This window comes from Semicossyphus pulcher, unplaced genomic scaffold, assembly GCF_022749685.1.
Source record: "Semicossyphus pulcher isolate SPU_LCO1_2020_fin unplaced genomic scaffold, fSemPul1.0.p SCAF_12, whole genome shotgun sequence".
In the NCBI taxonomy this organism is placed as follows: Eukaryota; Metazoa; Chordata; class Actinopteri; order Labriformes; family Labridae; genus Semicossyphus; species Semicossyphus pulcher.
Window position 1 is genome coordinate 22,792,365 of NW_027211626.1, and position 12,636 is coordinate 22,805,000.

At 39.6% G+C, this 12,636-nt stretch overlaps 2 protein-coding genes across 2 annotated transcripts in view; one reads left to right on the top strand and one right to left on the bottom strand.

Annotated features, from left to right (window-relative positions):
• Nucleotides 1-2,074: 2,074 nt before the first annotated feature.
• Nucleotides 2,075-8,249, top strand: LOC138588605 (very long chain fatty acid elongase 6-like). Its single transcript, XM_069658822.1, has 4 exons — nucleotides 2,075-2,238; nucleotides 4,061-4,192; nucleotides 5,935-6,086; nucleotides 6,176-8,249. Exons 1-4 carry the CDS (start codon nucleotides 2,141-2,143, stop codon nucleotides 6,604-6,606), a joined length of 813 nt encoding a protein of 270 aa, XP_069514923.1. The 5' UTR covers nucleotides 2,075-2,140; the 3' UTR covers nucleotides 6,607-8,249.
• aifm2 (AIF family member 2) overlaps nucleotides 8,232-12,636 on the bottom strand; it is a 13,789-nt gene continuing 9,384 nt past the window's right edge. Inside the window, exon 9 of the mRNA XM_069658821.1 lies at nucleotides 8,232-9,945. Within this exon, the coding sequence (XP_069514922.1) occupies nucleotides 9,794-9,945 (152 nt within the window). The 3' untranslated portion in view covers nucleotides 8,232-9,793. The remainder of the gene's footprint in view (nucleotides 9,946-12,636) is intronic.

The following is a 12,636-nucleotide window of genomic DNA, read 5'->3' on the forward strand; positions in this document are numbered from 1 at the left end:
CCACACAGACAAGAAAAATGTCATCTCATTTCCCAACAGCAGCTTTATTTATCTCATGTTGCACTAAGCAAGTGAAGGTGGTGAAGTTTTTTTATACAAAGTAAAATTTACATAAATTACATAAATACTCAAATTACACATATTAGAAAAATTAGGTGCGGAACTTTCATTTGTAAATCAGCAATCCTTCACTTTGTTATCAGTGCTTTTTTTTGCAGTAGCTCCAGCTGTGACAGTTTCACCTATAAACTTTGTAGTATAAAGTAAAGTATAAAGAAAGGTTAAAAGGCAGGACATGCACTCAGCGGTATTTCTCAGCTCGTCTGCTCTCAATGAGAACAATCACACTGAAACTGCTGCTTCAGTTTCTCTTCAGTCAGAAACAAGCAGACGCTCAACGAGCTCCACCCGAGTACTTCAGATAAAGTACTGCAGTTCAGTACGAAATATTCTACATTTTACCGCACTAAATTTGACTTTTATATACAATATACATACAAGTATTGTGATCATGGTTGAAGTCTTTTTCATTTTGCACTCACTAATATCCTGCACATCTGTACAGTTTTTAATTCAAACCTGTTGTAGATATTTTGTATTATACGTATTGCTCTTTATATTTTTATTCTTATTGCCTATTTTTTTAAAATCTTATTCTATTTAAGTCTTTTACTTATCTTATTCTAGTTCTGTGATAAATGTTCTGCACCAAAACCACCAAAACAAATTCCTTGTACGTGTAAACCTACTTGGCAATAAACCTGATTCTGAGTTCTGATGTAATTGATTACATGAAATGAATGATGATTAATCCTGTACAAAGTTAATACAAACAATCCAGTAAGTCTGTGACAAAGACCTGAGCTGTGGAGCAAACTGTGTCTCAGATCAGGGTCAGAGTTTCATGATTCTCTTGCTGTGATGAAGTAAACACTGATTCAGTCTGAGCAGCTGGAAAGTTGCAAGTTTGATACCCACAAAGTCTGAAAGTCACTCAAAGCTGCATGAAAGCCACACAGAACAATATGTACAACCTACAATGTAATGCATACAGTATTAATCATATTTTACTGTACTTTGTTAGCAGTTAGTACACCAAAATATTAACATACTTCATTTTTTAGTGACATAAAAGGAAACTTCTGTATGACGTCAAGTATCATTCAAACTGTAGATAAAACGTCACAGAGACTTCAAACTATCCTGAAGATTAATTTTAATTTTTCTGTTTTATAAATGTTTTTGTTGCCGATTCTCTTCCACTAGAAATATATTTTGACCTGCATTTTTGTTTGATTTTAGGCAGCAACCTCTAGTGGCTGTATTGATTGTAATTGATCGTAGGATTAAAGGAGGTACCGGGCGGCCTGATTCCAATGTATAGCAGCTTCTGAAAAAGTATCAATATATTGTGCTTCCACAATTACCGTTTATCGACATGGGTGCCACCAAAGAGAACGGAACTGAGAGCTTCAAGATTACAACTTTTCAATGATTCAAGTAAGTATGCGTCTGTGAAATGTAGACCTACAATTAAAATATTAGTTTGTGAACAATTTGTTCCTCCATGATTTTACAGGGGTTAAGTAATTGTACACAGCAGCTTTCATTAAGTGCTCAGCAGCCAATGCATTTCTTTGTATGTGAACAAATGACGAGAGACCTCTGCATTGTACAATTGCACCTTATTGATCATTATTATTTCAGATTATATACTTGTTCATACCTGCCCCCTTTCCAACTCTGTAGTTCAACTGCTGCACAGCAATTTCCCCAGGGAAAGACTTTTATTTTATGTCATCAACATACAGTAAAAATATATTGCCTATTTTCTATGATATAAAATGTGTTCAATTTCCACATGACATTATGTCTTCTTTATAAACATTGAAAAATAAGTATAAAGAAGGTAAAAGAACAACACAGAAAAAATGGATTTAAGAGACAATCACTCATCTGTATGTGCTGATACGCAAAGAAAGCAGCCAACAGGTGTGTCCCTAAAGCCCCGCCCCCTTCTGACAGGCTTTAATTAGGACTGAGGCTGCAGGTGAGAAGACAGACCGCAGGAGGAGAGACAGAGGAAACACTGACTTCACTTAATTCATATATTTTAATAAGTATACTGATAATCGGAAACATGATGAATGAGACAGACTTCTACCTCCCGCTGTCCGAGTATGGCTTCGAGCGGCGGTTTGACGAGAGAGGAGCGATAGAGTGGATGCAAGCTAACTGGTAAGCTACCTGTTCATATTTTACTGTTACCTTTGATCAATAACATTTCATTTGACTGAACTAGTTTAGTTTTTAATAACCCAAAACTGTCAGGAGTAGAAGAAATATTCAGATAAAACTTGGTCCATTCAATGGACACGCTGCGTTCTAAACTCCTTTAAAATATTCACCACTTTTAAAATGGCCTTACTATAATTAAAATAACATTCTGTTTACATTATGGATTAAGGTGATTTTAAGAAGATTGGCTTCCAGTGTTCGTTTCGGCTTACATCTCAGTACATTCAGGACATTAAACTGCACCCATTTCATCATTGATTCCCCTCAACCGGTTTGATCGATACTGAAACTGCTCCGCCGCTAACTATCAAAGAGCCTGAAAGGAGCTAGCAGACTCAGGGAGGATCAAGTCAAATATCTCCTCAGTTTGTTGGAATAAAATGTATTTGTTTGTAAGCTGTTCCAGCCGAACAGACAAGCTTATATCACTTGTTCAGAAGATGCATAAGTGATTGAGTTTTAAGTATGTGTTATCTACATATACACTGAAGAATTCAAAATACAATAGTATATAAAGGAGGTTTGGCGAGACTGGCTCTGGATAGAGAAGGCACAGATTCAGGGCAAACACATAACACCTTGATGTTAAGTACCGTATTCTAGGAATTACAACGACCTGAAAGGAGCGTTACATAAGTACGGTCAGTTGGAGGCTATAGGTGTAATTCAGGTGAGTCACTGGCAGCAGTGGCGTCACACCTTGCAGGGTATTTGTGGTATGCGTCTGTATTTTATTGAGATCCAGTTATTCCAGTTAAACGCTCAGTCCCTCCCAGTGATGCTGAAATAATAAAATATGCACCGGAAATACTAAAGAAACAACTTAACTGATTATGGGAAAATATTTATAGTAATATTTATGTATAACAATTTATTAAAGTATCTCACAAAGTATTCTTAAAATTAGTCAATCATGATTATGATTCAGAAGTACCATTTTAACGCTCAAGAAAATAATGTTAAATCATATTTACAGAAATCAGAGAGTTGATTGTGCAACTGATGGTGACTCACCCAGTGCCTCAGGTGTTCAGGGAATGTCTCGGGGACACCTGTTAACCTGAACAAATGTAGTTTTTTTTTGTTGTTGTTTTTTTTTAATTATGTGGCGCAGTGTGATTCTGAAGTAAAAAACAACAACAGCATGAAAGTTTTAACAGCATGATTTGAGACATGAAACTCTATGCATATTCTCTACTTTATGGGAAAATGAACATTAGTATTTTTTAATTTATCAATCTGCAAATTAATTTCTTGGTTATATTCTTTATTTGTTTGTCCTGTTAAGTGTCATAAAAAGAGACGGAAAAAATAATGAAAAATGGCGTCACCATTTCCTTAAGCTCAATCTGCCATAATAGCATTAGCAATTTCACATTAGCCCTTTTAAATTTGGCCTTTTTAGCATAAGCATTTCAATGAACAGTTTAGCATTAGCATTATTATGTATGATTTGTGTGTATTTTACCATTAACATAGCATTTTAGCACTAGCATTTTAATATTATCGTTTTAGCTTTAGCATTGTAATATATATAAGCATATTTCCATTTAACATGTTGCATTTCCATTTTCACATTCAGCTTTAATATTAGCATTTTAGCATTAACATTTTAAATTAGCGTTAACATTATTTTAGTACTAGCATTTTAATATAAACATTTTAGCTTAAGCATTGTAATATTAGCATTTCAACATTTACGCATTTCCATTTTTAATGTTAGCATTTTAGCATTAACATTTTCACATGTGTTTTCCTGCAGGAGTAAGTCCTTTGTGTTCAGCGCTCTGTACGCCGCCCTGGTGTTCGGAGGTCAGCACTACATGAAGTCTCGACCCAAAATGAACCTGCGGCGACCGCTCGTCCTCTGGTCACTCAGCCTCGCTGTCTTCAGGTAACAGCACACACCTGCAACATAAACACGTAGCTCATTAAAGTTAGAATTTGTGATGTTAAGAATCTACAGCTGTCATTTCTGAATGTCACTTACGCAATTACTCACTGTCAGGTAAATGAAGTGTCTGATCGGAGTCTTACTCAGGACATCCTTTGTGTCTTTATTTTGGACATTTCCTAAGTAGGCTTGTTGTTACTCAGACATTTTATTTAGAGTCAGTTGTTTGGTGTATTTTGGCATAAAATGTGTCACTTCAGGAAATCAAACATCTTCCTTTGCTGAGGTGTCTCTGTTATTGTGTCTCCTGTCAGCCAGAATCAAACAAAAGACTTCAGTTTGTCGTTTCCATGGTGACAAGTTTTAACAGCCTCTGTCTCCATTGTAAGCATTGTGTTGTCATGTTGAAGACGTTGGTGCTTGGTAGTTTGAGGAAGGGACAGAGTATTTACCCATATAAGCCGTTCCTAGGTGTGTTTAGTTTCCTCTGCTCACCTGTCGCTCTGCTCTTACAAAACAGAGCTGTCTGTCAACATGGAGCAGCTGTAATAGAGGCTTCAGGCATTATTTCTTTCCGCCCCTGAATGAACCTTCACACATTTTGTCAGTCTTTCATTATTGCTGCTTGGGCTGCACCATAAATCGCAATTACATTTTCATTGCAATATGAACATGTGCAATAAACACATCGCAAGACAACATATATTGCAATGAATAAGAAACTATTTTATGTACATGCACCAATCACAGCTGCATGCAATCATTTGATTTGAGAGGGAGCCCTGGATAAATGGACCTAGCATTCACAGCATTGCAGCACCAGCTAACGGTCAGCTTTACTCAGGAAAAAAAATTGTTGTCAAGTGTGTGGCAGCTACAACACAAAAAACAACAACTAATCACTTTAGGTATGTGGAAATAATTTTGACCCCAGGATGGACAAACAAGCACTGGCGCTGTGTTAAACAGCAGGTGTTAAACAGCAGGTGCTAACAGACATTGGAACTGTAAGTTAAAGCTGATATGTAGTTATTGCACGTCATATCGCTCATTGCAGATTTTCCTCAGTAAAAGTCCTCTGAGATGATACATGATCAGAGTCAGCTGAGTCATTGTTGTGTTTAGTTTTTAGCAGCAGGTTTGGTTTCACACTGAGGAGACTGTTCTGATTGGTGGATATCTGTAGAGTGAGCAGATGAATAGAGATGGTACTGTTTGGGTTTCATGGGAGAGCAGAGTGTTTTAATCTCAAACAAACCTCGCTGACTGTTTACATCTCACTTATCTTACTGAAAAAAATCAGTGTCCTGTGAGGCTGTAATGTAAACCACTGGATGGAATGACATGAAGACTTTTCTCTCACGCCTTTACATCTGAAAATGTAAAGGTGTGTCCTGAGGGTAAAAAGATGATGATTTTACGTGTCCTCAAAGAGCTATCCTCTGTATGTTTTGGTTTAGGACAAATCGGGTCGTTCTTCAGCTTCAAACTGTCCGGTTTCTGTTGCATTTATGTCCTGTGGGAGGAATAATAATCACCAGTTTATGGATTTTAAACAGTGTTCACATCAAATGCTTTTTATTCACAACTTTAAGATGTACAAGTGCCTGAAACACACAAGACGACCTTGAAAGCCTTATTTGTTGAGAAATATTTGTATTCTCTACAGCTAGTGGTTCTTGTTAACATATATTTTAAAGTGTCCATGTTTTTGATGTATGTTCTTCTCTCTTTGTTTGCAGTATTATCGGTGCCGTCCGGACCGGCTCCTACATGTTCCACATCCTGAGCAGCAGTGGCTTCAGACGGTCCATCTGTGATCAGAGCTTCTACAACGGGCCGGTCAGCAAGTTCTGGGCGTACGCCTTCGTGCTGAGCAAAGCGCCAGAGCTCGGTATGTTCTTACATATTTATTAGTTTTCTATTGATTTCCCGTTCCTTATTTGAAATGGTCACTGATTAAACCCTGCTCTGTTATTTCAGGCGACACAGCCTTCGTCGTACTGAGGAAGCAGAAGCTGCTCTTCCTGCACTGGTACCACCACATCACCGTGCTGCTGTACTCCTGGTACTCCTACAAAGACATGGTGGCCGGCGGCGGATGGTTCATGACCATGAACTACGGCGTGCATGCGCTCATGTACAGCTACTACGCCGCCCGCGCTGCCGGCCTGCGCGTGCCGAGGCCGCTCGCCGTGCTCATCACCAGTGCTCAGATCGGGCAGATGGGCATGGGGCTGACAGTGAGCTGGCTCGTGTACCGCTGGATGCAACAAGGTGGCTGCCCCTCCCGCATCGACAACATCGTCTGGGCCGCGCTCATGTACCTCAGCTACCTGCTGCTCTTCTCCAACTTCTTCTACCAGACGTATCTGCGCCGCCGCGACCAGGGCAAGACCAGCAAGGCCGAGTAGAGGCTGCACCAGGGGCATGATGGGAGATCTGTTACAAAGACGGACACTGAAGCTGCTAACGAACACAAACTTAATCTGATGTTTTTTTTCCTCCTGAAGTTACAAGACTCAAGGCAAGAAGTTAAACATCAGCAGGAGGTTTGGTTCATCCTGAAAGCGTTTAGTCTGAGAACATCCATCAGTTCATCTACAGGCAAACAAGCGATATAACAGATACATAAACATTAATTCTGATTTTATCCTGCTTTGAAGAATTTTGACCTATGATAGCAATCGAAGCGTCATGAAGGTGTCGAAGTGGAACAAACAAAAGTAAAAGAAGATTTCGGTCATATTTTTATCTCTCTATCACATCAGATGAAATCACACAGCTGCCTGACTCAAATCCAGAAGTTTTTAAATACACACATTGATTTATTAGCCGAACAGCAAACAGTGTTTAGATAGATGTTGACTCGTGTCTGCCTCTGCAGTGACATTGAAAAAAGGTGATGTCAAACCTGAAGTCATTACCTCCCCTTCACATTCCATCAGGGAGATGAAACCAACACCTCCCAGCCGACTCGTACTGGTTTAACTGGTTTCACCGCACCACACCTCCACCACACCTCCATTCCTGTGTGCGAGCAGCCAATCAGGACGCTGCAGCAGGAACAGGTTGCGTACCTCGCCGGGTGTTGGACGTGTGAGTCACAGAGTGGCGTGTCGAACCTGACAATCAGGGTTTTCTTCATGTGATATAATTCACAGCTGCACGCTGACAAACATGAATCAGTGCAGGCTTTGATGAAGCTTCTCGCCTTTTGTCAAATTAGAACAATGCTCGATGCTGCCTCCTTTTTCTGTTTTAACTGTTAGTTGTTAAAAAAAACAGCCAAAGGAACGTTTTTGTTTCGTTACCTCAAATAACTAAAATCCATCAGGATTTCGGTGCTTATTTTCTGAGAAGATTTGACTTATTTTTTTACATTTTTTACAGCTGCAAATTAAGATTCCTTTTATTATTAAAACATCCGTCATGAGTCTCAAAGTCTGAGGGGACACTTTTAAATCTTATTTTCCAAAGAGATTCAGTTATGTCATAGAATAGAGCGAAACAAAAATACTGCAAACAGCCAATGATCAGTTCCTCCTCATCAGTTCTACAGTGTTTTAACATTTTTTACGTAAACATTTAAACATCTTCATCCCTTTTTTTTTAAAGGATTTTTCAGATCTATACTTTACAGCTGAGAAACAAAAGAAGCTATTTATTGATTCCTCAGTATTTATTTGACGTATGATGGCAACCAATCGTCGGCTGGAAGAGTCTCCGTACACTGGTGTTGTTTCACTTTCACTGACTGCTTAACTTTATTTATGTAACTCACATCATGTAAATCACATATTTATGATTTTCTACTCGTTTTGCACCAGAGAAATTTCTATTATTGAAAGAGTCCGCAGCTGCTCATCTGTCATTGTTATTTTAAGTGTGTGACGTGAAAGTTTGTCTGAATCTCTGAACAGGAACCTGCATGACGATGATTTTCTGTATGAACACACTGAACTCATTTTATGATTCTGCTGTTGATGAATGAGAAACAAGAATCTTAAGATTTTATAATATTTTATTTATTGTTTGAAAAAATATAATAAAGAAGCTGTTCATAAATGTGTACTTCATTTTCTTCATTCTAAGTTACAACATGATGAAAAAACAGATATTTAACAGCCGTCCCTTTTTCGGATGTAACGTTGGCACCAGGAATAGTTAAATTTTTTTACCTAAGGATTTGATAGAACGAGGGTTTGAAGGGCGGTGAGAGCTAGCATGGAGGGGGGTGGTTCTGGGACGCCAGAGCTAACTGTTGAGCCGCCCCGAGGTGTGGCACTAACTTGACGAAACACCGGTGAAGGGAGGTGCCCACTTGATAATCCTGTTGATGTGCTGGCTCTCGCTGCCCATCTAACTACATGTTTGAGTTGCTTTCTCTCCTCTCTTCCCTCATGGAAATGGCGGAGTTACAGCGTACAGCTTAGCCCGGCGGGGGTGAGTGCTAGCCCCAGACAGGGCACCTCACCCTGGCTCTGCCTTCTTTCTAACACACCTCTCACTACAAACTCTTCTCTCTATATTTTTCTCTTGTGTGTTTAATTCAAATGTGGGGGCCAGTAGAAGCCATGTGGTAGGGCAGGTAGTATCAGCGCTGGAGCTCGTAAGAACAGAGCCTGGGTCTGTTGAAGTTGGCAGTGCTGCTTGGGTTGCGGTGGCAGATTAGGTTAATTATAAGTATTGGGATGAGGGTACAAGGGGAGGGGTTTCTTCAGTGAGAGCTTATCCTTATCGTTAAGGCACAAGTATCTTGTGTTTAATTCAAATTAAGGTTTAATTGGCACAGTTTAATATAAATGAGGTTCCCTCTCCTCAAGATGTAAACAAAAAACACAATTTATGACAAAATGTAAACATCAGAGTAATATGTCAAAAGTCTGAGTTCATACAGTATGTTTGAAAAAAGTTTTGATTAGCAGGAGAAGGGGGGTTGAACGATGGACAATTATAATACAGTGAATTAAGGAAAGTCCACAATGATGTAAATGTTGTATGGAAGGAAAATGATAATATTTTGCTTTTCCCAATAAAAATAAAATAAAAAAATAAATGTAGTTTAGTTAGTTATACAATACCTACCATGTACACATTATATTCAATGAAGTTTGTTTAAACAGATGTAGATTACATGTTTGTCATACTCTTATGTGACCTTTTCTGTCACCATGTCACCATTTTCAGTGAAACTTAAGGACAAAGGTTCACACGAAGGTGAAACTTGAAACGTGTTTTTCTACATTTCCACAAGTTTGTGAAGACGCTGCTACATGTCAGTCTTCATCCGAACAACTTTAACATGGATGACTTAGACAGAACTGAGCTGTTGTGATGATAAACATGAACACGTTATGATGATAAATGTTGAATAGAGAAAGAATAAAAAGCCTTTTAATAGAACTTAAGTAAATATTTAGTTTAATATTCAGCCCTCTTCTAAACCGGGACACAGGAAGTCCACAGAAAAGTGGCAACTCAAACCTGAACTGATCTCAGACTGAGTGATGGGCATGATGAGGACGAAGGCTTCAGAGCACCAGCTGTCAGGATGAGTGGGTGGGTGTGTTACAGGTGGAGGACAGGTGTCCGGTCCTGTCAGGGTTGTACCTGCTCCATCTCCCTCCAGCTCTTCCACAGCAACAGATCTCGACTCTTCCCAAGAGTAACAAGGAAACGAGGCAACTTTAACCCGTTAAACTGACCCACACCGTCATTACGGCCCATCGCCAGCAACATGGTGATGCTACCTATTACCAGGCAAGACAGACAGGCAACCAATTACATTGTCAGTCAACCAGCAACACAGATGCAACTACAACTACTACTAACACAGAAAAGTAACCTAGACAGGCAACCAGTAACACCAGCAGCAGCCAAAAATATCATCAGTCAATCAACAACCTAGACAAACGACTAAATACACACAGATGGGCAACCAAAAACCCAGACAGGCAACTAAAGACACAGACAGGCAACTAAAGACACAGGCAGGTAACTAAAGACACAGACAGGCAACTAAAGACAGACAAGATAGTAAAGACACAGACAGGCAACTAAAGACACAGACAGGCAACTAAAGACACAGGCAGGTAACTAAAGACACAGACAAGATACTAAAGACACAGACAGGCAACTAAAGACAGACAAGATACTAAAGACACAGACAGGCAACTAAAGACACAGACAGGCAACTAAAGACACAGACAGGATACTAAAGACACAGACAGGCAACTAAAGACACAGACAAGATACTAAAGACACAGACAGGCAACTAAAGACACAGACAGGCAACTAAAGACACAGACAAGATACTAAAGACCCAGAGAGGCAACTAAAGACACAGACAGGCAACTAAAGACAGACAAGATACTAAAGATACAGACAGGCAACTAAAGACACAGACAAGATACTAAAGATACAGACAGGCAACTAAAGACACAGACAGGCAACTAAAGACACAGACAAGATACTAAAGATACAGACAGGCAACTAAAGACACAGACAGGCAACTAAAGACAGACAAGATACTAAAGACACAGACATGCAACTAAAGACACAGGCAGGTAACTAAAGACACAGACAGGCAACTAAAGACACAGGCAGGTAACTAAAGACACAGACAGGCAACTAAAGACACAGGCAGGTAACCAAAGACACAGACAGGCAACTAAAGACACAGACAAGATACTAAAGACACAGACAAGATACTAAAGACACAGACAGGCAACTAAAGACACAGACAAGATACTAAAGATACAGACAGGCAACTAAAGACACAGACAAGATACTAAAGATACAGACAGACAAGATACTAAAGACACAGACAGGCAACTAAAGACACAGGCAGGTAACTAAAGACACAGACAGGCAACTAAAGACACAGACAGGCAACTAAAGACACAGGCAGGTAACTAAAGACACAGACAGGCAACTAAAGACACAGGCAGGTAACTAAAGACACAGACAGGCAACTAAAGACACAGACAGGCAACTAAAGACAGACAAGATACTAAAGACACAGACAGGCAACTAAAGACACAGACAAGATACTAAAGACACAGACAGGCAACTAAAGACACAGACAAGATACTAAAGACCCAGACAGGCAACTAAAGACACAGACAGGCAACTAAAGACACAGACAAGATACTAAAGACCCAGACAGGCAACTAAAGACACAGACAGGCAACTAAAGACAGACAAGATACTAAAGATACAGACAGGCAACTAAAGACACAGACAAGATACTAAAGATACAGACAGACAAGATACTAAAGACACAGACAGGCAACTAAAGACACAGGCAGGTAACTAAAGACACAGACAGGCAACTAAAGACACAGGCAGGTAACTAAAGACACAGACAGGCAACTAAAGACACAGGCAGGTAACTAAAGACACAGACAGGCAACTAAAGACACAGACAGGCAACTAAAGACAGACAAGATACTAAAGACACAGACAGGCAACTAAAGACACAGACAGGCAACTAAAGACAGACAAGATACTAAAGACACAGACATGCAACTAAAGACACAGGCAGGTAACTAAAGACACAGACAGGCAACTAAAGACACAGACAAGATACTAAAGACACAGACAGGCAACTAAAGACACAGACAAGATACTAAAGACACAGACATGCAACTAAAGACACAGGCAGGCAACTAAAGACACAGACAGGCAACTAAAGACACAGGCAGGTAACTAAAGACACAGACAGGCAACTAAAGACACAGGCAGGTAACTAAAGACACAGACAGGCAACTAAAGACACAGACAAGATACTAAAGACACAGACAAGATACTAAAGACACAGACAGGCAACTAAAGACAGACAAGATACTAAAGATACAGACAGGCAACTAAAGACACAGACAGGCAACTAAAGACACAGACAAGATACTAAAGACACAGACAGGCAACTAAAGACACAGACAAGATACTAAAGACACAGACAGGCAACTAAAGACACAGACAGGCAACTAAAGACAGACAAGATACTAAAGATACAGACAGGCAACTAAAGACACAGACAGGCAACTAAAGACACAGACAGGCAACTAAAGACACAGACAAGATACTAAAGACACAGACAGGCAACTAAAGACACAGACAAGATACTAAAGACACAGACAGGCAACTAAAGACACAGACAAGATACTAAAGACCCAGACAGGCAACTAAAGACACAGACAGGCAACTAAAGACAGACAAGATACTAAAGATACAGACAGGCAACTAAAGACAGACAAGATACTAAAGATACAGACAGGCAACTAAAGACACAGACAAGATACTAAAGATACAGACAGACAAGATACTAAAGACACAGACAGGCAACTAAAGACACAGGCAGGTAACTAAAGACACAGACAGGCAACTAAAGACACAGGCAGGTAACTAAAGACACAGACAGGCAACTAAAGACACAGGCA

Coding starts and splice junctions, on each gene's coding strand:
- LOC138588605 (XM_069658822.1), top strand. CDS start 2,141: ATGATGAATGAGACAGACTTCTACCTCCCGCTGTCCGAGTATGGCTTC. Junction 2,239..4,060: donor GAGTGGATGCAAGCTAACTG/GTAAGCTACCTG, acceptor GTTTTCCTGCAG/GAGTAAGTCCTTTGTGTTCA. Junction 6,087..6,175: donor GAGCAAAGCGCCAGAGCTCG/GTATGTTCTTAC, acceptor CTGTTATTTCAG/GCGACACAGCCTTCGTCGTA.